Here is a 21,305-nt window from a genome sequence, read left to right on the forward strand (position 1 = left end):
GAACTGGGCTTTGAAAGTCAGGAAATGTTTTGACAGGAGAAGAGGAATAAACAGTAGGGGAGGGGCAGAAGAACAGATCTGAAACATGCATAAGAACTTGGACTTCCTTTGGTGGACAATGGTGGATCATTGAATGTTATTTGCAGCTGTGCTTTAGGAGAATGAAAACAGCAGCAGCATAGATGATGGGTGGGGGTTGGGGTGAGGGTTGTGGCAGTACCAAGCCAAAGCAGGGCAGCCAACTCACCAACATACGTGACACTATGGATGAATCTCGCAGCACTTGTTGAGTGAAAGAAGCCAGAAACAAAGGATATGCACTATATGATTCCATTTGTCTGGAGTCCAAGAACCAGCAAAATTAGTCTATAGTGACAGAAGTCAGAATACTGATTTCCTCTGGCAGAGGGAGTGTGGACTCAGAAGTAGCATGAAGGAACGTCCTGGGGCAACAGAAATGTTTTGTATCTTTGTCTAGGAGGTGGTTTCATGATTGTATATACACATGTAAAAATGTATTGAGCTGTCTTTTCAAGATTTGAGTACTTCATGTAAATAACTTAATCATATGTATTATGTACTATACATTATATATCGTATATAATACATATTGTATATTATATAAAATAAATTACATATAACTGTTATAAATATATAAATATGAATATATAATATACTGGGGTGCAAAAAAATGTACACCTTTTAAGAAATGTTATCTATGTATTACTTTTTGAAGTTGAATTGAATTACGGTAGCAATGCATAGTATGTTCGCTCAAAAGATGGCATTAATCAAATGCCAGCGTCATTCATTGTATCACAATTTTCATACAGTTTTTCCATTCTTAAAATGTGTATCCATTTTTTGGCACCCTCTGTAGAATAATAATTAACTTACTATATGTAAATAACTTAAACTTGAATTTTTGAAAAAAGCATGTTTCTTTCAAAACGTATTTGAGAACCAACTAGAGGACGAACACAGAATGAGAGATTTTAATGTACAAGAGAAATTATAAGATTAATTTATCCCACAAACATCTTCTGATATTTAGCATATACCAAGACATCCGCTAGGAGCTGGCATGCAGAAATAACTGACATCGTCCATTCCCTCAAAGAGGAAAGAGGAATGGAGTTACTGTTTACTTTATTGAACAGCCATCACGTGCTATGAGGATTGAATCCTTATGACCATCTTGGGAGTAAGCCAAGATTAAACCACAAACCAGGAAAAAGCGGTTAAGTATCTTACCGAAGGTCTCTGATCATTAAGAGGCAGAATATTATGTAAGCCCAAGTACACTGACTCCAAAAGCAACACTCTTTCAAGGCTTCTTCAGGTTGTAAAGATTCTACCATGTTATTACACAGCAAAGATCTCTACACACAAGGTAATGAGGGGACCGCTGGGACAGGAAATGATGACCAGTGCTTGTTTTGGCCCATGCTGTCTAAGTGTCGATTTCCTCTAAAAAGAGATGAATTTGGACTGAGGGAGCAGGAGACCCTTTCACACTCTTTACCCTGGTTCCCAGATTTCCATTCAGCCCAATGCATGTGGGTTAAATGGCCACCTGTGCTTCCTTATGGTGCTGTTTAAATAGACAAACGAGAGCGTGTTTTTGTGATGGTCTCCATGACTGAAGGCAGATGCTACAAGTTCTTAAGTCTGTCTTTAGGGAAACTTTGTATTGTTTAATGGTCTGTTTGACAGCAGCGCTTTTGTACTGCCCTGCTGGCAGCAGGAAATTGTTTGCGGAATCTTCTGTTCTTAATAGCCAAGATATGACCAGAATGGTCTTTATTCCCTATGTGTGGGCCAAATACCTTCTAACCATAAAAATGACAAATGAAGATGCTGTGTGCAGAAAGCACTGCTATTGAAGCAAAATATTGAGCGGTGTTACAGGAGTCTGAAGTGGCTGGCCTCAGCTTCAGTCTTGAATAAGGGTTCCTGGTTCTGTCCAATGTCAGCTCTTAACACACACGTACCTCTAAGTTCCTCACTTGAAATGTTTTTTTCTGATGGAGGGAAGGTATTCAGTGTAGTGTTCAGTAAGGATCATTCACATGGAGTAAACCAGGAGATGTCCCACCTGGCAACAGAAGGCTAAATGGCAACTGTGATATTTAGTCCATCTTTCCACACAAACGAAATCGTCGACAGTTGGGCCTTCAAAAGAAGTAAGCATCAGCGAGATAAAATTGAGCTGCTAACTACCCCTTCTTAAGGTCTTTCACTTTGACTTTCTTGTCCCTTTTAGACGGTGTGCCCAGTGAATACATCAGTCATTTGATAGTCGGGAATGTGAACTCTGGATTTAGACAGCCTAGGTTGAAATCTCAATGACATCTCTCACGGGCTCTATAGTCTTTGGCAGTTAACCTCTCTTTGCCTCAATTCCTTCACCCATAAAATGAGGATAATACCCATTGCTTCATAGGGTTTGTCGTAAGGATTATGAAAGACATACATGTAAAGGAGTCAGAACTCATCAATGTTAATATCATCATCATCGTCATTGCCATCAGTGACAAGGTGGCCATTTTGATCCTTTGGACGCCTGAAAAGGAAACCAGATAACCTACATGTTACCACCCGATTCTTAACATGATCAAGGAGAGAACAGGGCATGAGGATGAAATGGAAGCATGGGCTTGGTCACAAAATGGAATCATTGCTTGGGTCCTCAGCCCAAAAAGCTAATTTAGGGAAAGGTAAGTAAAATTTCGGGAAAGAGTCAGGATATTGGGGCAATGTGGACAGAAGAACATTTGGAAAAGTTGTCTGAGTGCTTTACAATTAAATGAGAAGCCAGGATAGTTTCACCCAGGCGTTCCGAGTGAAAATATATAAGTATATGGGCATTAATGGGAAATGAAGTCTCCGGAGACTCCTATCCTGAGGTACTTTACACCTGTATTAATTAGCTAATTCAATTTACATGTAGATTTGAGTGCAAATGGCACATTTGCAAAAACAAATGTTATGGCAGATAGCAAATAGTTAGCTTGGGGATTTGTATTAGTCTGCTTGGGCTGCCGTAACAAAATGCTATACACTGGGTGGCTTAAACAACAGAAATGTATTTTCTCACAGTTTGGGAGGCTAGGAAGTCCCGGATCCAGGTGCCAGCTGACTGGCAAGGGCCCTCCTCCTGCCTTATACACTGCCAACTTCTCACTGTGTCCTCACATGACAGAGAGAGAGAGAGAGAGAGAGAGAGAGAAGAGAGAAGAGAGAAGAGAGAAGAGAGAAGAGAGGAGAAGAGAGAAGAGAGAAGAGAGAAGAGAGAAGAGAGGAGAAGAGAGAAGAGAGAAGAGAGAAGAGAGAAGAGAGAAGAGAGAGAGGAGAGAAGAGAGAAGAGAGACACAGAGAAAGTGGCTCCTAGGTGTTCCTTCTTATAAGGGCACTAATCCCATCATGAGGGCCCCACCCTCATGACGTCATCTAAACCTAATTATCTCCCAACGGCCCTGTCTCCAAATGCCATCACATTGAGCTTCAACATATGAATTTGGGGGGACAAAATTCAGTCCACAGCACTTGGGTAGGTTATACAACTTAAGAGCAAAACCAGTCAAGTGAGCAGAGTTTCCCCGTCTACCACTTAGCCATACTCCAGCTCTTCCATCGGAAACAGGTGATTACTAAAGTGGCAGGAATGGTGCCGTGGAAAAAGTTTAAGGATGAAAAGGGATTGTTTCCACACGCATGCTGAGCTCTGGGTGGGAATACAAAGAATCTAGACCATTCGTCCTCTACAGCCATTAATGTGGTTTCTGTCTCCCTGGAACAAAGGAGAAGTGTTGAGGGTTGGAGGGAGACGTTGTGAAGAAAGCAGGGGAAAAAGAGGAACAGAGGAAGGAAAGGGCAATTAGCACAGAAGAGTGAGGAAGCACAAATACAAGCCAACAAACCACAGAAAGAAGACCCTCATCCCCCTGCCGTACCCCAGCTCTTCTCTCAGCACAGGTGGGGGCTCTCTGATCCCCACAACCAGCCACCTACAGTGTCGGCAGCTCCTGAAGGACCCTGCTGAATGCGACAAGCAGACTCCATGCTGGCAGGAAAAAACCCTGCAGACACCAGGAGAGGCAGGAAGCTCCACGGCACGGGGGCAAGGCTTCACTGTGTCTCTGGTACAGCAGAAGAAAACAAGTCCAATCCCCTGTGTGGGGAAGTGCAGTCCTGGGAAAGGAGGGTGAGAATGTATTAAAGAGGAACTAGCAAGAAGAGCGAGATCTTTTGAAGGGGATGCCCTGGGCTACCCAGGAACGCTGGCTGCCTCAGATCTTCATCAAAAGATTTATTAACGCTCCTTCTCATCGCTGGGCCGTAGCAAATCCCTCCCTTAGAACTTCCCAGCCTTCATCCAAAGGCAGGAAAACCTTGAGAGAGGACCAAGAGGGAGAGGAAGGAGACAGCAGATTAGAGAAGAAATGAGAAGTGACAGATGCTGTGAGGCAAATGGACCAGACGGGAGATGGCGTGACTGAAAGAACCTATAGACTCATGCAAGGTGAGAACCTTTGTCCTGAAAAACCACATCCCCGTGTGGCTTCTAGGCTGTTTCCTGTGCCGTTCACCCAGAACAAAAAACCACTCAGATTAACCTCACTTCCTTTTCTGCTATGCTTTGCAGCCTGGTAAATCAAGGGACAGCTCTAAATAGAGCATGCATGAGCTGCAGCGAGCCACTTGGACAAGAAGACACAACGTGGCATTGATGTGAGTCTAGGCCTGACTAAACGACCATACCCAAAGCATGATGACTAGGGTGCCATGTTCACCTGGAGGAGACCTCTCCAGGCCATGCGCAAGCACTCGGCCTTGTTCAGCAGTTTTACTGACAACTTGAATAAAGTCAAAGGGAGCAGGCGTGTGGAGTGGTCAGCTGACACAGTCAGGAGAGAGAACTAATAAGTCAGCGGACAGGAACAAGGTTCAGAGAGATCGAGACAGGTTAGAATGATGGATCAAAACTAACAAGCTACAAGAGAGAATCCATAGTTAAGTTCAAGCCATTAGATGCACCAGGTAAGGGAGACTGGAGTTCACACGTGAAAAATGACAGCAGTGGTTTCGGTTGATTGCACACTTGATAGAAAGTACTAGCATGGCATATTTGTTAGAAAAGAGAGAGAAAATTTTGGCAGCTTTCTATTGCTTATATACGAGGTCTGACAATTAAGTTTGCGACTCATCCTAGACAAAGTGCTACATACCTCATTGCTGAATATCACTACTGTCACCTTCCAAGTACTCCCTTTGGGAAGCTATGCACTGATGCCAGCACCTAGTCCAACCTTCAAAGCAATTTTGGAACTTTTCCTGGGATGGCCATCAGAGCTGTCCTCATATTACCCTTTATGTCCTGAATGTCATCAAAACGTCTTCCTTTCAATATTTCCTTTATTTTCAGCTAAAGAAAGAAGTCTTTAGGGACCAGATCAGGTGAGTAGCGAGGGTGTTCCAATACAGTGATTTGTTTACTGGCTAAAAACTCCCTCACAGGCAGTGTCGTGTGAGCTGGTGCATTGTCGTGATGCAGAGCCATGAATTGTTGGCGAAAAGTTCAGGTCGTCTAATTTTTCACGCAGCCTTTTCAGCACTTCCAAATGGTAAACTTGGTTAACTGTTTGTGCAGTTGGTACAAATGCATAATAAATAATCCCTCTGATATCAAAAAAGGTTAGCAACATTGTTGCAACAAGTTCAAGAACTAAATTGTTGGACCTCGTAGAGTGGTCATATCTAACATAAAGACGATAGTTGTCCCACAGTATTCTTCATATTGAATTCTCTTTGAGATGTGTCAAATGAAGCACACATTCATTGACAAATGCCTGTGAGGGGGGATGGAGGGGAGGATGTAATTGAAGCAGTGGGAGCAGTTTCTCTGAGGAACGAGAACGTAAGTGGAGCGCCAGGAGGGTGAGACAGCCACATTCAAATATTAGAAAGTGATATTGAAAAGAATTAAGATGCCAAGTCAGTGAAAGTTTCAGACAGAAAGACAGATTTCTACTCAATATACGTTAGAATTAACTGACATTTTGACATACCCAAATAGAGAATTTGCTGTGACCAGAAGTTTCTATGCTGAATCCATTAGGCATGACGTGGAAGGGATTGGGAGGGCACACGAGGTGCCTTTAGGGTCCCTTGTATTCTATGGTTTAATTTATGTCACCTAACAGATATGTATTGAATTTCTATGCACTGTGTACATGGTGAGTGAGTGGTAAGCGAAACAGAAATAAGTCCCTGTTCTCTTGGGACGTTCATATATAATCTAATCAATGGAGGAGACAGACAATGAATAAGTAAGCAGAGAACTACATACTAAATGTTACGCAGAAAGCAAACGGTGCTGAGAGAGCAAAACACAAGGAAGGACTTCCATAGATACGGAAGTCAGGGCCAGTCTCGCTGTGGTAAAACTTAAGCTGAGACCTAAAGGATGAGGGGCTCGCTTTGAATAACTAGGAAAAGCATTCGAGACAGAAAGCATGACACACACAAAGGCCTTCAGGTCAGACCCACCTGGGCACCTCAAGGAACAGAAAGCATGTCACGGTGGTTGGAAAGTAGCAGCAAAGGAGTAGGAGGGCAGAAGGTGAGAGAGAAGTAAGCGGGACTACGTCATAGGGGGCGCCACATGAATCAAAATGAGGATTCCAACACCAAGCCACCGAAGAGTTTTCAGCAAAGACCGACGGATTCTGATGCGTGTTATTAAAAAGTGGAATTCTTTAAGACTATTTTGGTACTGAAAAACAGCAGCAGAAAACAGAGGTTGTTCTGTTCCAGCTCCTAGGTGAACTCTGAAAGTAAATGTAGGGAGAACTCGCCAGAACTCCGCTAGCCTTTCCTCAGCCCCTAAGACCCCAGAATGGAGGGAGGCTCCCGTCATCACAAGTCTTTGGAGCAGTGGGCAGTGGATCCAGTCTCAACCTGAGAACCTGGACCCTACCCTAGTACCATTTGTTGCCTTCCAGAAGAAATGCCGCTCAGGGTGACTGCCAGAAAACAAGGACGCAGTCACAGGAGGTCTTGAGTCTAGGTTGTCTGTAATTTCTGTGGACGTGAGGATTTTAGAGAACAAGGGAGAAGGGACCTTGCTTTCTAGTAACTTTTGGAATGAGGGTTGAGGATAAGGTTAGAATTAAGCAAAGTAACTGATGTAGAGTTAAAGAAGAAGATACCTTACTGTAAAAATTGAAATTAGATACCAAAAGGGGGTAGGAAGGATAAAGAAAATAAAAGACAGTATTGATTGCAGGAAGGTCAGGATTAACTAACTAGAATGAGAACTGAGTGAGTTTAAGAGGTAAAATGGTGCAGGTGAGGAACCTACGATGGCTTACTGCCAACAGTGTAATACCATCGCATGGCGTATAGAGAATGGGAAGAAAGAAAGCTACCAACCATCCTGCCATCTGAAATAAGCAGTATTATTATTTTGGTGTGTGCCCTCTGTTATTTATTCCTATGCCTCTGCTTTAATATCTCTGTTGGATTTTTTAAAAAATTATAACAGCAATACATGCGAGGCCTAGCAAATAAAAACTACAGCCATCTCCCACCTCAACCTCTCAGAGGTATATACATGAAATCATACCATAGATAGTCTTAAAAGGAAATAGTGTGTTGTGGTTAAAACTATTTTTCACCTTGAAACTAGTAATAAAAAAATAAATAAAAATAAATATTTTTCACATGAGTATAGTCACAGTATCTATGCAATTTGGTTACTTAACATTATGCAAACCATTACTGTTTCTTTGCTCTCCTTGGATGAATAACAATATCATTTTTACCTAGGTTTTAGTTTAAGTTCCATACCAGCCTTTAAAAGAAAAAGCTAAGGACAGTATTTGGAGAGTTTCCTCGGTGAACGTGAGGAGATTCTGGCAGAGCGGTGTGCCTGGAGAGAACAAGGAAGCTCGTCTGGGCCCTTTCCATCCATCTAGCCCTATGCATCTCTTCCCTCAGGCTGTTCCTGAGTATCTTTTTATAATAAACCAGTCTCTAGTAAGTAAAAAAAAAAAAAAAAAAAAAAAGGAAAAGCTTTTCAAGACCATTTAAAAAGAAGAAGATGATGGTTAATAAGCACAGTAAGAGGAGCTCAACATCAGTAGTCTTTAGGAAGATGAATTAAAACCACAGCGAGATAGGACTTCACAGCCATTAGAATGCCTATAATAAAAAAAAGACAATAGCAAGTGTTGGTGAGGACATGGAGAACCAGGAACTGTCACACACTAGTGGTGGGATATAAAGTGGTACAGCCACTTTGGAAACCAGTTTGACAATTTCTAAAAAAGTTAAACAAACTCACCACAGAGCCAGCAATTTTACTCGTAGGTATATATATATATATACCCAAGAGGAATGATAAGAAATGCCCACATAAATATATCTATATTAATATTCATAACATTATTCCTAATAATCCCAAAGGGAAAATACTCCATCAACTGGTGAACGGATACAATGGAATACTATTTAGCAATAAAAAGGAGTATAACATGGATGAAACTCAAAAGCACTGTGCTAAGTGACAGAAGACCGAGGCAATAGATTACGTATAGTATGACTCCATGTATATGAAATGTCCAGAAAAGGCAAATTTATAAAGACAAGCAGACCAGTGGTTGCCTTGGTGTGATTTTTCTTCCTGGATTTATTGAGCCGTGTCTGTGGTACTGACTACACACAGGCCTGAGGGAAGATTTCGGGGTGATGGAAATGATCTAAAACTGGATTGTGGTGATGGATGTACAACTTTGTAAATTTACTAAAAACACATTGACTTGCACACTTATATATATATATTTTAAAAAAAGCAATGGAGGAGGGCTTGCTTTGAACCATTTGGGGGGTAATATTTTAAAGACCAGTGAAATTCAGAACAGAATACTACAAAATATCGTTACAACAAAAGAATTTGTAAATTCTCTTGAGTTTTCAAATTATAACCAGATTTATTCTTACTCTAATATCAACTATACTGTCCTATGTAAAGGACAAGTATAAAATGGTCATACATTTGTAAGGCATAAAATGAAATGAAACTGAATTACCATTACATATCGTTAAGCAAAAAGAATGAAACCACAGAAGAGGCAGGCCTTCTGTTTGGTTTCTATGTTAATATGCTGCTACCTAGTGATCGTTTATAAAATGGAAGGACTTGGTTTGTTTTTCATCTTGGATTTGTTGAGCCATGTCTGTATATCACTCAGATATTAAATATCTGAATGAATCAGTGAATTTTATGCTTCATAAAAATACTGTAGTGGCAAGAACTGGGTTGGTAATCTCAAAAACTTTCCAGTCTCCCATCTGCTGGTGTCATCTTTGTAACTTTGAGCCTGGAAAAGATTAATTTATCTGGTTCCAAAGTCCAAGGAGAGGCTCTGTAAGGTCAGCAGTTAGGAGCAGGACATTGGGGCAAGCTCCTAATTACTCTAAACTTGGGTATCTTACTCTTTAAAATGAGGATAAAATACCCACTTCCAGGGTAATTGTGAGAACTAAGAATGCATATACAAAGCACTTACCTCAGAATACACCTCAGAAAAAGATAGGCTATGGTGACATTTCCTTATAGTTAATAATGAGCCTAATGGGGAAAAATAATTTATCTACTATTTAAAATTTTTTACCCCTCTCCATCCCACCCAAAGCAATGAGCAAAACCTAGAGGGATATAAGTTTGGAAAACTAAGTATACTTAGATCACCAGCTTACTGGAAAAACAAATTTGAACAATTTAATTTTTAAAATAAGTAAAGGTAAAGGTTGCATAGAAATTGGAACTTTACAAATAATTTGAAACTTGGCATTGCTGATTATTTTTAAACAATACAGATAGTGACAGAGATATCAAGGGGTGACTGCTCCAGCTGAGCTGCTCACCACCCATATCTTCTAGACGTCCGACATGTTTATATATTCCAGCCAGCACAATGCTGACCAGAGAAAATATAATTCTTTCTCAAGAATTAAAATGAGTGTTTGAACCACTCTAAATTTTATTTCACAGGTGAGAGAACCAGACTGTTTAAGGAGCTACATCATCTAAAACTAAAGAGTTTCTACTATTTTCTTCAGCCATTTTTTCCCCCTTAGAATGCCAAAATGTCTTAGATGATTAATCTTAGCTCTTATTTTTCATGCAGATGTTTTGACATTGGTTTTTATATGGTTTGTTTTTAACAGCTTGATTGAGGGAATAATGTAGATACCATAGATTTCACCTATATAAAGTGTAAAGTTCTATGTCTTAGTAAATTTATACAGTTGTGCATCCATTACCACAATTCAGTTTTAGAACAATTTCATCACATACTTTGCGTTTGACCAGCTCCACATGGAAATAATTTATTGGATCATTGGCCCGTGGATTTAAACCATCTAGCTCTAGGACCTAGCTTAGGCATTCGTTTTGAATAAATCAAGCTTTAAAGAAAAACCAAGTCAAGCTCTCAACTCGACTCAAAATAGAACTCCATAAAGTACATTCTGCAAAGGTCTCTCCATGGATTTGCAGGCTGATTAAGGATATAAACATATAAATTAAGAATAAAAGTTAATACACATAATGCATGTGTGTATTTTGAAAAGCGTATGTTGTATAATTCATTATAGTTTATACTGATAGGTTGGTCACCTTTCACCCAGTGACAAATTTGTTTTCACTCATATAAATATGGTTAGGTAGGATAAGCTGTCCAGAGCCTCAATTTGATATAGCATATCCCAAATTTATGGAAGAAATATTCCCCCTTTTTGTGATTTGGCTGTGCATACTTTCATGAGGTTTGACCTGAGATATTGGCTGGGATACTTGCAGAGGAAGTTTTTTTCTGCATGGGATAAAGAGGCCCTGATTTTGTCTTGTTTACAAAATATATTATTGAAGAAATAATTAAATTATCATAGCCCTCTAACGGCAAATCCAGTTGCAGGGTCAATTTCCTCCAATACAACATCTATTTTAAATATGTACCTAAAAATCTTTCAATGCATGAATTATAATCTGGGAATAATGAAAATGCCTCTATTCGTTTGTTTTTTGCTTCTGTCTTATCTCCAAGTTTTTATCTATAGGTGTTCCAAAGGGGTAGTTATGTATAAACGAACTCGTTTGGTTTCAGACACATCTTAATCTAGCCCTACAGAATTTACCACTAATTCCACTCATCTTGACATTGACATATTATTTTATATTGTTATTGTAGTGTTCAACGTGCTAGTGCAGTCTCCTCCAAATGTTGAGTAAGCGCCTTGTGTTTAGAATAGTTGTTATAAACTGTGTGTACAGACAATAAATTTTACATTTCTCAAGTACCTAGTCAGTCCCCATGGGGCACACAAAATGCTATTTAAGATGTACTTGTTTAATTAATAAATGATTATCTCAGATTTGTTTCCCCTCTTCCAGACCCCCATGACATTTACATTTATCATGTAGCCCAGATTTCCCCTAGACATTAGATTTTCTGTCCTATGTCCCCATAAGTACACTAGCACATGCCACACCCCATGTGTCTGCACATATGGTCCTCAATAGCTGTAATATGAAGCCATGTCTATTGCAGTAAGTCTCTGATTTCTAGTCCTTCCTTTTGTTAAATAAATTTGATGATTCCAAATATAGTCCTGTTAATTTCACCTTGATTTTTAATATTACCAGAACGTATTAGTAGAAAAATTGGACAATCTTTTATTTAATTGCATCCTTGATTTTTAACATTACCAGAACATACTAGTAGAAAAAGTTTGGCAAAAGGTACAAAGTATAAAATTCCTCTTTACCAAAAGTATTCTCTTTCTCCCGTTGTTTCCACTTGGACACTTGTAACTCAGGGCTCCAACACTACAAGTGCCCAGAGAACATGCAGTACACACAGGGGACAGCTGCGCGGTCCCCTGGGCACCTGTCCCTAGATCGCCCCCCCCCCCACAAATTCTGTGACCTTGGGTGAGTCACTCACACTTCTGTGATTCGCGGGGTCCTCCATAAAATGCTGCCCATCTCACCAGATGGCCGAGTCGAGAGAGACGTGTATGGGTAAGCCCTCTGTGAAATCTGAAGCGCCACGCAAATTTAAAGGATTGCTGTGGGGTCCTAGAGAAATCCTCACGCCTGCCCTATGTCAGCTCACCACGCAGCGTTAAAGGACGACCGCATGACCCCTCCCCCGCGCCGTTCCAGCACCGCAAATTCAGGGGCCTCTCCAGGCCTCCCGTCCCCAGTGACCCAGCACAGCGACACAGCGCCCACGGGCGCCAGGCCTCGGCTCGGAGACGACTGGGAAGCTTGAGGCGCTCTCGGCCACCGGGAGAAGGGAGCTTTCTTTGCAGAGCTCCCCTCTGCAGTTTGAAACACGTGCTTACTCGACGGCCACCTCTGAGTCTTAAATGGAAACCGGAATCGTCCCTCTAGCCCTCCACCCTTCCACGGGTCGTACTTTCGCCCATTTGTCTCCCAGGACCAGCTAAGACACGCTTCCTTCGCCCAGGAAGTCCCGCCAGCCTCTAGGAGCCGCCCGCCGGCCTCAGCCACGCCCCCCAGCTAAATCCCGGGGCCCCTAGCCTCGTATTTGATTTCGGCGCGCGCCAAGCTGTGATTGGCTGGAGGTGAGCGAACATTTCCGTATGATTGGCTGATAATAGCATAGGGTCACGGCGGTGAATTGTGGGAGTTAAAAAAAACTACAGGAGGCGGATGATGATTGGTTCCTGAGTGAGGAGGCCGGACCAAAAGGCGGAAGCAGGCATTGAGGCGGCACTTAGTGGAAGGGGCGAGTAGGAGCGCGATGGAATTAGTTAGGTGCCCAGAACACGGTGAGGCGTCAGGGTCCTAGGGTTCGCCCCGGGGTCTGTGAATCTAACGCGGCGTAATTGTTGTCGACCTTGTCTCCTCAGGGACGAGCTGCTTTCTGAAGACCGGCGTCCGCGATGGGCCGAATAAAGGAAAGAGTTTCTACGTCTGCCGGGCGGACGCCTGCAACTTCGTGCGGGCCACTGAGTAGGTCTCGAGCTGGGGACAGTTCCCTGCCACCGCGCGGGGCCGCCGGCTCTCGGCCGCTCGGCGTCACAGGGACTAGGACGGGTGAGAGTAGTTGGGAATCTCAGGACAGCCTGGCGTGTCCGGGAGACGCTCCGCTCCCGCTTGCTGTGTATCGAGACCGGTTACTTACCGTCTTGGAGCCGCCGAGACCCGTATGAATGGAGGCTCGGCCACATCTGGATCATCTGGTCCTTTCCAGCTCTTGGTTGTTTATTCGTCAGGACTTGGCGGCTTCTGCCCAGGCAGGGCCACCCCACCCCCACCCCATTTAAGTGAGGACGTAACAGGCATAGTGGAGAGTTGCTGGTTCCTGTTCTGGACAAGCTTCAGGCCGAGCTGGTTTTTCAATAGTTGAGGTTAAAACACTCCGGTGGTCAGAGTATTAGCCCCTTTTTAAAACAGGGTTCTCTGAATTCAAAGGGAGATGGGTAATCCAAAGAAACAAGTTAGGTTAGGGATTAACGCGGAAAGAAAATCGGGTATCCGATTCAGCACCCTAGTTCTACACAATTGGAAGCTGGGACCCAGAAGTATTAAACACCTGTTTTAAAGTGGGAAAATTTAATACTGTTCCATAAAGTGGTGATGTTATCGTAGTACCAGCTGTCCAGTCTCTTCACGAACTTTAAAACTGTCACATCATTAAACATTTTTCCTGCTCTCTACTGAAATTGGTAGAGAAAAATTACTTTTCTCCATCTCATGTAAGGCACGCAGTAGATAACACTAGAAAATAAAGTATTTTTTCAACATGTATATTAACTTCTTTTGTTTCTCTAGGTGATTTAGATCATTTGTGTCTGTTGTGCTTTGAAATTAAGTAAAAGACTTTAAGATTTAAAAATGTTTTTAGAGAATATATTTTCTTATACTTCTAAGTTGTGTTTTTTATTTGAAAGAAATTACTGGAATTCGCTTTAATACAGTACAAAATGATTTTGAGTGAAACAGTGTCAAATCTAAAGATAGAAGAGACCAACCAAAAATAAGCGATGAACAATATTATGTTAAAGTTTACTATTTATTTCTAATTTTTATACTGAGCGTCTTAGGTTTTGTACCTAACTCAAGTTTCATGAAACATGAAAGCATGTTCAGACTCAGGAATTAAGCACTAATGGTAGCGTAAGACTCACATTAGAAGAAACATAGCCTTATGTAGAGTCCCATTTACACAAATGTACTGCTCTACAAACTAGTACAATAATATTTAACTTGAAGACAGTAATTTGATAAACTTGATCTATTTGGAATATGTCTGGTAACCAAAATATAAGCAAACTAAAAATGTGCCACAAGTCATCCGAGAGTATTTTTGATCTTCACTCAAATCTGTTTACTCTCAAATGTCATATATAAATTCTCTCATAATAAGCAGTTGGAAGAGAGGAGTTAAAAAGACTTATGCTAAACATGAATAAATTAGTAGAGTGCACTACTATAATAGGCATATGAGTAATACCGACAGCAAACACGTTAATAAAGGAAAATTCCCAGCTAGCCTTAGTCATTCCGGAGGTACCAAAATGCAGAGGTTGCATAAAACAATGTAGTTTTAAACTTCTGAGTCATCAGGAAAAAGATAACATTTACTGTCATGCTTTATGTGGGGGGGGGGGAGAAAATGAAAGCTGTGGACCCTTTCCCCAGAGGAATGCACATTGGCATAAAATGTGGGATTTACAGACCCAATGGAGGTCATACATAGACTTTAAATCCCAGAGTTTGGATTTAATTTTAGGATGTTGTCTTTTGATCTTTGCCTCTTAAAATTTCAATTTTTTTCCTCCAGCATTCCTGTTTCTCATTGTTTATTGCATGCGGACTTTGTCGTAGAGCTTCAGGGTTTACTTCCACTGCAGGGCACGAAAGAATATAAGTAAGTGTCCAAAAGGAACATCCAAGTATATCTGCTCTTTTTTGTCTTTGCCTGGAAAAGTTAGAGCCAGGTGTGTTTTTCTAGGATTGACAATTCTTAAAATGCATTATTAAAAAACAAACTGTATTTCTATATGAATTGAATATCTTCTGAGCTGCCACTCTTTCACTGCTGAGCAACTGGTTAATGAGAAGCCTGACCTCTGATTAATGGCAGGATAAACTGCTTTACCTTAGTTTCTCTCCAACTCTCTAGTAGCCAATAACACCAGCCCACCAAGAGTCATTAACTTGCACTAACTTGTCAACTTTCTTATTCTTTAGTAGAACGTGGTAATGTATAAAAATGTCTACTATATGTTAAGTACTCAATACATGTTAGTTTCCCTTTCTTTTTATGGAAACTCAGAAGGGCAGGAAAGTATATAGAGGGCAGATGATATTTGTCATGAGTATTGAAAGCTAAGTACGAATTCACTAGGGACAAGAAAAGGGTCATATTTGACTGATTAATACCCTGCTTTGGGTAGGTAGAGGCATGAAGTAACAGGGAATTGCAAGTATTTGGTTTGGTAACAGTTCAGCATATATTTGAGTAGAGACTTCAGAAGATAAGTCTGGCCAGAAAGTCAGGGGGCAGATGGGATGGTCTTTATACGATATCCTGTGCAGTTCAGAATTTGTATATTCCATATTGATTTTTTTTTCCCTCCAAGATAGAGGCATTCAAGTACCATCTTCACAATTTTTACACGCCTGGGTACTGTCTGTACTACTGTTTTTCTTAATTGAGCTATACATGCAATAAGATGCACAGATCTGAAGTATTCAACGGGTTGAGTTTTGAGATATGTATATTACCATCCTTAATAACCAGGAACCCAGTGAAAACACAGAATATTTCTATTACCCCATTAAGGGTCATTGGACCCACCACTTCTAGTTAATCCCTCCCCATATAGGCAACCACTGTTTTCATTTATACTGTATGTATTCTTCTGTGTCTGGCTTTCATGTAACAATAGCTGAAACTCATCCAAGTGGCTGTATGTTATCAGTAATTCATTCTTTATTACAGAGTTAAATTCTATTATGAATAAGTATAGTTTGTTTCATGTGTTCATTTGCCATCTGTACATCTTCTTTGGTGAAGTATCTGTTTAAGTCTTTTGCCCATTTTTTTTTAATTGAAATTTTTGTAATTGAAATTTTTTAATTGAAATTGAGATAATTGTAGATTCCCATGGCAGTTATAAGGACTAGTGTAGAGAGAGCTCCTGTGGACTTTGCCTAATGGTAACATTCTGCAAAATTTAGTATGATGTCACAGCTAGAATATTGATATTAACACAGTCCACCGATCTTATTTGTAAAGATAATTTTACTAGTTTGTGTGTGTGTGTGTGTGTGTGTGTGTGTGTGTGTGTGTACATTTAGTTCTATGCAGTTTTATCACGTGTGGAGTTTTGTGTATTCACCACCTCATAAAATATTGAACAGTTCCATCACCGTAGGATCTCTCCCTCCTGTTGCCCTGATATAACCACGTGCTGCTCTCCCTTTCAAAAATTTGTCATTTCAAAAATAATGTATGAATGGAATCATGCAGTGTAACTTTTTGGGATTTTTGCATATTTTAAAAATTGTGTTGTGTTTTTATTTTTGAGATGGAAGAGTTCTTTATATATTCTCTATACAAGTCCTCTGGCAGATATATGTATTATGAATGTTTTCTCCTGTCTGTAATTTTCATTGTGTTAACTGTCTTTTGAAAAGCAGAAATTTTAAATTTTCATAAGCTCCAATTTATAATTTTTTTAATGGTTTGTGCTTTTTGTCTTCTCTCTGAGAAATCTTTGCTTATCTAAGAACCACAAATTTCTCCGGCAGTTTCTTCTTGAAGTTTTATAGTTTTTCTTATGGCTTTTTTTGTTCAGTCTGTGATCTACCTAAGATTAGTTTGGGGTATCTTATGAGCTAGGAGGAGAAGTTTGTTTTTCCATGTAATGTAGAGTGACTGTTGTACAGTTGTTTCAGCACTGTTTTTTTCTTTCTCCATGGAAATTCTTGGCACCTTTGTAAAAAAACAAATCAATTGACCCCTGTGTGTTTCTGGACTTGCTAATCTGTTCCATTGATCCGTTTGCCTATTCTTAATGCTATCAGATAAGACTGTGAGTCTTCCAACTTTCTCTTTTTCCAAGGTTGGCTCTTCTGCGTCCTTTGCATCTCCATATAAAATGTAGAATCGACTTTTAAAATTTCCTCAGAAAACCCCATTGAGATTACATTGAATCTATATAGATCATTTTGGGGAGAACTGACATTAATATTGAACTTCTGATCCATGAGTATGGTATATTCATTTATGACTAAATTTTTCTCGTAGCATTGTTGAATAATTTTCATTATGGAGTTCTGTACCCTTTTTGTTAAATTTAGTCCTTGGTGTTAATTTTTTTGATACTGTTGTAAGTGGAATTTGTAAAAAGTTAACTTATTGATTGTTTTCTGCTGGTACAGTGGGGCGGGCTGGCCTCTAGTTCATGAAATCAGAATGTCCTCCTCCCATCTAAAACTACTTGCATGCTACTGGTGGCCTCTACCATACAGAAACACTCTCCTAGATGGTAGGAAACCACTGAAAAGTTTTAAATCCAATTTGCATTAAAAAAAGAACTATGGAGGGTAGATTAGAAAGTGAAGACAGTGGAGGCAAGAGGACCACTGAAATAATAGCTACTATCGAATGCCTGTTTCATGGCATATTCATTATCTCTTATTATCTAGAATCTGCTGTGATAGGTTTCAGTACGCCTGCTTTACAGACATAAGGAAGCATTCAGAGAGGTTAGGAAAGGACTCTGAGCACCCATGGTTGTAAGTGGCGTTGCTAAGATTCAAACCTAGGTTTGACTGATTCCAGATACGCCCACTTTCCTAAGTGAAAGATGGCCTTGGATTGAGGCAATGGCAGTGGAGTTGGGTGCTCCTAGCCTGAGGAAAAGTTGCTGAAAGAGAATTGGAAAGACGCATTTCCTGGTAGAGCATGTTCCTTCCCCCTTTTCTCATCAGGACTAGTCCTGACTTCCCGGGTTGTGAAGATGCAGTGAGGTCAGGTATGGGATGCACTTAGTCTGGCGTTTGGCTCAGTGTCAGGGCTCAGTGAACGGTTGGTTGCTAAGCTGGGGTTTGGGGCAAGACAAGGAAGGAAAAGTGACAGTGGAGGATTAAGATGTGGGGCTAACACAGAGCTTTGAACTACTCATATCTTACGTATATGTGAAAGCAGCTGGAAAACGTGAGTGCAGCTCTGAAGGAAGGTTTAGGTTAAACAGAACTTTTGAGAACTTAACATTCTTCTGACGAGGTAGAGGAAGCTGAGAAGTGATCATTGTTTTAAAATGGGAAGAAAAGGTATGCTGAGCGGAATTCTTTTAGCCCACCACTATTACTAGGAAGTATTAGAGCTTTAAAAAGATTGTTTTAGGACAAACAAAATAGAGTTCAATAACATGTAAATTAAAAACAGAAGACAACAGCAAAAATCAGGTGGTATAGGCTGGAAATTTAAGCAGAAATAGATGAAGGCATGGATGATGACTTTCTTCTGAGACAGTAAGACAGCCAGAACTGGACTCTGGAAAATGACCTCAGGGAATACAGTCTTTCCTTTCCCAAAACTGGGTTTTCTTTTTAAGAACTTGAAGTACTTCTCATTCTCAAATTAACGCCATTATATTTAAAGCTTAGCCTAGCTAGGACCCAGGTGCCATGGAGTATGGAGGGGAGGTGTGAGCCAAGGTGAGGCTGAGCTGTCCACTATTTTTATACCTTGGAGTGTAGCTGCATTTGTGTGCAGTTCTCTAAATTAAACACCAGATGGTGCCACTCACCAGCGTTTGATGGGCCCTTTGGCCATGGCCCTCTGTGTCTGGGCCATTAGAAAGCTATGATAGTCACTCAGAATCAGAGGACAGCACTCTTGCCTTTGCGTGAATGATTTACTAAGTAAAAGTGACACACCTCGGTTTACAAGTGTCGTACGTTGTCATCGAACTCCTGAATTCAAGTTCTTCTCTTCTTCCCTCTCACCCTACACCCTGCCTTTGTACCTTTTCTTCTCAAGGGTATGGGGTCAAAATTGATGCAACAACTCTTGCCTATAAATAGGTGAAACAACTTTTAGTTCTTTAAGGAACTGGTTATATTGGAATGTTCAAGATATTTCCTTTTGAATAACACTTGAGTCTTTGTATGTCTAGAAACTTGTGTGGTTAGTTCTTGGGTAAAAGTGGCATGCAGCGTATCTAGCCCAATGATGATTATCTGGGCTGATGACAGAGAAGCATTTGGGCTTGAGCCCGAAGGACCACAGGCCCCACCAACCCCTGAAGAACCCCCTCAGTAAAGCCAGTTCTTACATGCTGCAGAGCAGCGAGCGTGCCCAGTGCTGTACAGTGGACGTCATCCTGTGTGTGAGGGGTGTTAGCCCTTGGTAATATGTAGAGCAATTACTTTGCCCAGTTTGCTTTTTGTCTTAGAGTTTCACGTATAGTATTCTTACCATATAGAAGTTCAAAACATTTATGTCGTTGAAATTACTGATTCTTTATCTCAGCTGTCCAGTTTTATGTCATGCTTAGTAAAGCCTTCACTTTAGAATTAAAAAAATACTCATCTGTTGTTGTTTTTTCCCCTAGGACATTTAAAGTTTCATTCTTTACATTTATATTTTTGTTCCATCTTGGAATTTTAGGGTGAAAGAATGAGGTAGAAATCCAGCTTTATGTTTTTCCACTGCTGGTGCATACAAAGAAGTGAACCCATATTCGTAAGGGCCCTGCGATAAAACTGGGATAATAAGAATTGGACCTCAGAAGGTTGTGAGCGGTCCGACCTGCACATGTCAGAAGGCTAAATCGGATGTGTTCAAATGCCAGGTGCTTCTGTGACTAAGACCCACAGTAAGGGATTATTAAGGCTGATGAAGGTTACTGAGGAAGTGGAGTGAACTTGGCCTGGAATGAGCTTTAAAATTTGGATAGAGAAAAGGACAAGGACGTGTTCTGGGCCACGAGCAGAAGCGTGGACATAGGAATAATCAAGGTGGTCAGCAGGAGTGGACCAATGATTGCTGTTACTTATTGAGTCCTTAATATGGGTCAGGCCTTGGTCTGATTCTTTCATTTTACATGTGTTAGTAATACATTTGAGCTTCACAGTGACCATGTGAGGTAGGTGCTTTTCTGTTTTGTTTTTTAAGCCATTTTACAGAAAAGGAAAATGCCACAGGGGCCAGTCAAATAAAGTGTCTTCATTTTAGAGATAATTATGTAGTTGGGCTGGGATGTGACCCAGCAGAGGACGCTTGTGGAACCTGAGAGTCGCAGCCTGGCCGAAGTAAACGCACTTGACAGTGTGATGCTGGGCGGAACAGTCAGCCTTTGGTTAGAAGGGAGGATTTTCCTTTTGGTGAAGAAGATAGAATTGCTCAGGTCTGGCTTCCCCTAGCTGGTTTCTTACTACTCTTTATAACCTATGTCCTGACAAATAAGTAATACACTGCAGAAATTACATTCTTCTTAGTAGAATCAGTATTTGCTTTCTCTATGAGAATATAGTTCAATTGCTTTTTTTGTTAATTTACAATTTAATAAACATAACAAGCTTTTTATTCTGAAAACAAAATCATTCTCATTGATTTTAATAAAAATGTAAGTAAAAGCATTTTTAGTGCTGTGCTTATTATTTGCATGTAGTATTAATAGATACTCGGTGTGCATTGTTTTATTCCTTCTTTCTCCAAACCTTGCCCTTCTGAAGTATACATGGCTTGGGCCTTAAAATAGATGGTATTTATGAAATGTTCTTGCAGTAAATTTGAAGTACTTGGTACACTTTAAGTAACATCAGCAATTTGTTCTTGATTTATTTTGGTTAGTAGTTCTCCGTAATAGTAGCCAGTACTTTGAATTTTTATGCATTCAAAGCATTTCAGAAATTTTATTAACCTAAGTTCATTATAATAGCCTATTGCAGTGAGAAAAATGAAAGAGACCAGTACATTTTTTTTTAAATTGTGAGCTTGAATGGGAAAATTGTGAATTTGTATGAGAGGGGCTTGACTTTTATGGAATACTTGTCCATTTGGGGCTTGTTAGCTTTGCCTATATGTCCAGGGGAAGTAATGGCCTTGAGGTATTGGAACCTGCTCAGGATTCATTTTTAGTTAGGACTCAGACTATTATGATTCCTGTTGTATATCACGGGACTCATTTAAGAAGTTAGGAAAAGAACAAGAAATTAAACTGAAAGAAACAGAAAAGAAATT

General features: G+C 40.4%; 1 protein-coding gene and 1 long non-coding RNA gene across 8 annotated transcripts in view; one reads left to right on the forward strand and one right to left on the reverse strand.

Moving 5' to 3' along the window:
- Positions 1 to 874: 874 nt before the first annotated feature.
- Positions 875 to 12,800, reverse strand: LOC141568487 (uncharacterized). Its single transcript, XR_012491653.2, has 3 exons — positions 12,015 to 12,800; positions 4,015 to 4,194; positions 875 to 2,566 (listed from the first exon to the last, which is right to left on the reverse strand). It is a non-coding gene; the product is annotated as an uncharacterized LOC141568487 (long non-coding RNA).
- TTF2 (transcription termination factor 2) overlaps positions 12,794 to 21,305 on the forward strand; it is a 36,358-nt gene continuing 27,846 nt past the window's right edge. For 2 of the 7 annotated variants that reach the window (XM_019730607.3, XM_019730608.3), the window contains exons 1-3: positions 12,794 to 12,867; positions 12,949 to 13,051; positions 14,886 to 14,972. In XM_019730607.3, the coding sequence (XP_019586166.3) occupies positions 12,840 to 12,867; positions 12,949 to 13,051; positions 14,886 to 14,972 (218 nt within the window). In that variant the 5' untranslated portion in view covers positions 12,794 to 12,839. Of the gene's footprint in view, positions 12,868 to 12,948; positions 13,136 to 14,885; positions 14,973 to 21,305 lie in introns of those variants that run through there. The other 5 variants (XM_074318615.2, XM_074318618.2, XM_074318616.2 and 2 more) reach the window with 4 other exon arrangements.

Source organism: Rhinolophus sinicus, chromosome 7 (genome assembly GCF_057876585.1).
Source record: "Rhinolophus sinicus isolate RSI-liver-muscle chromosome 7, RSI-T2T, whole genome shotgun sequence".
Taxonomy (NCBI): Eukaryota; Metazoa; Chordata; class Mammalia; order Chiroptera; family Rhinolophidae; genus Rhinolophus; species Rhinolophus sinicus.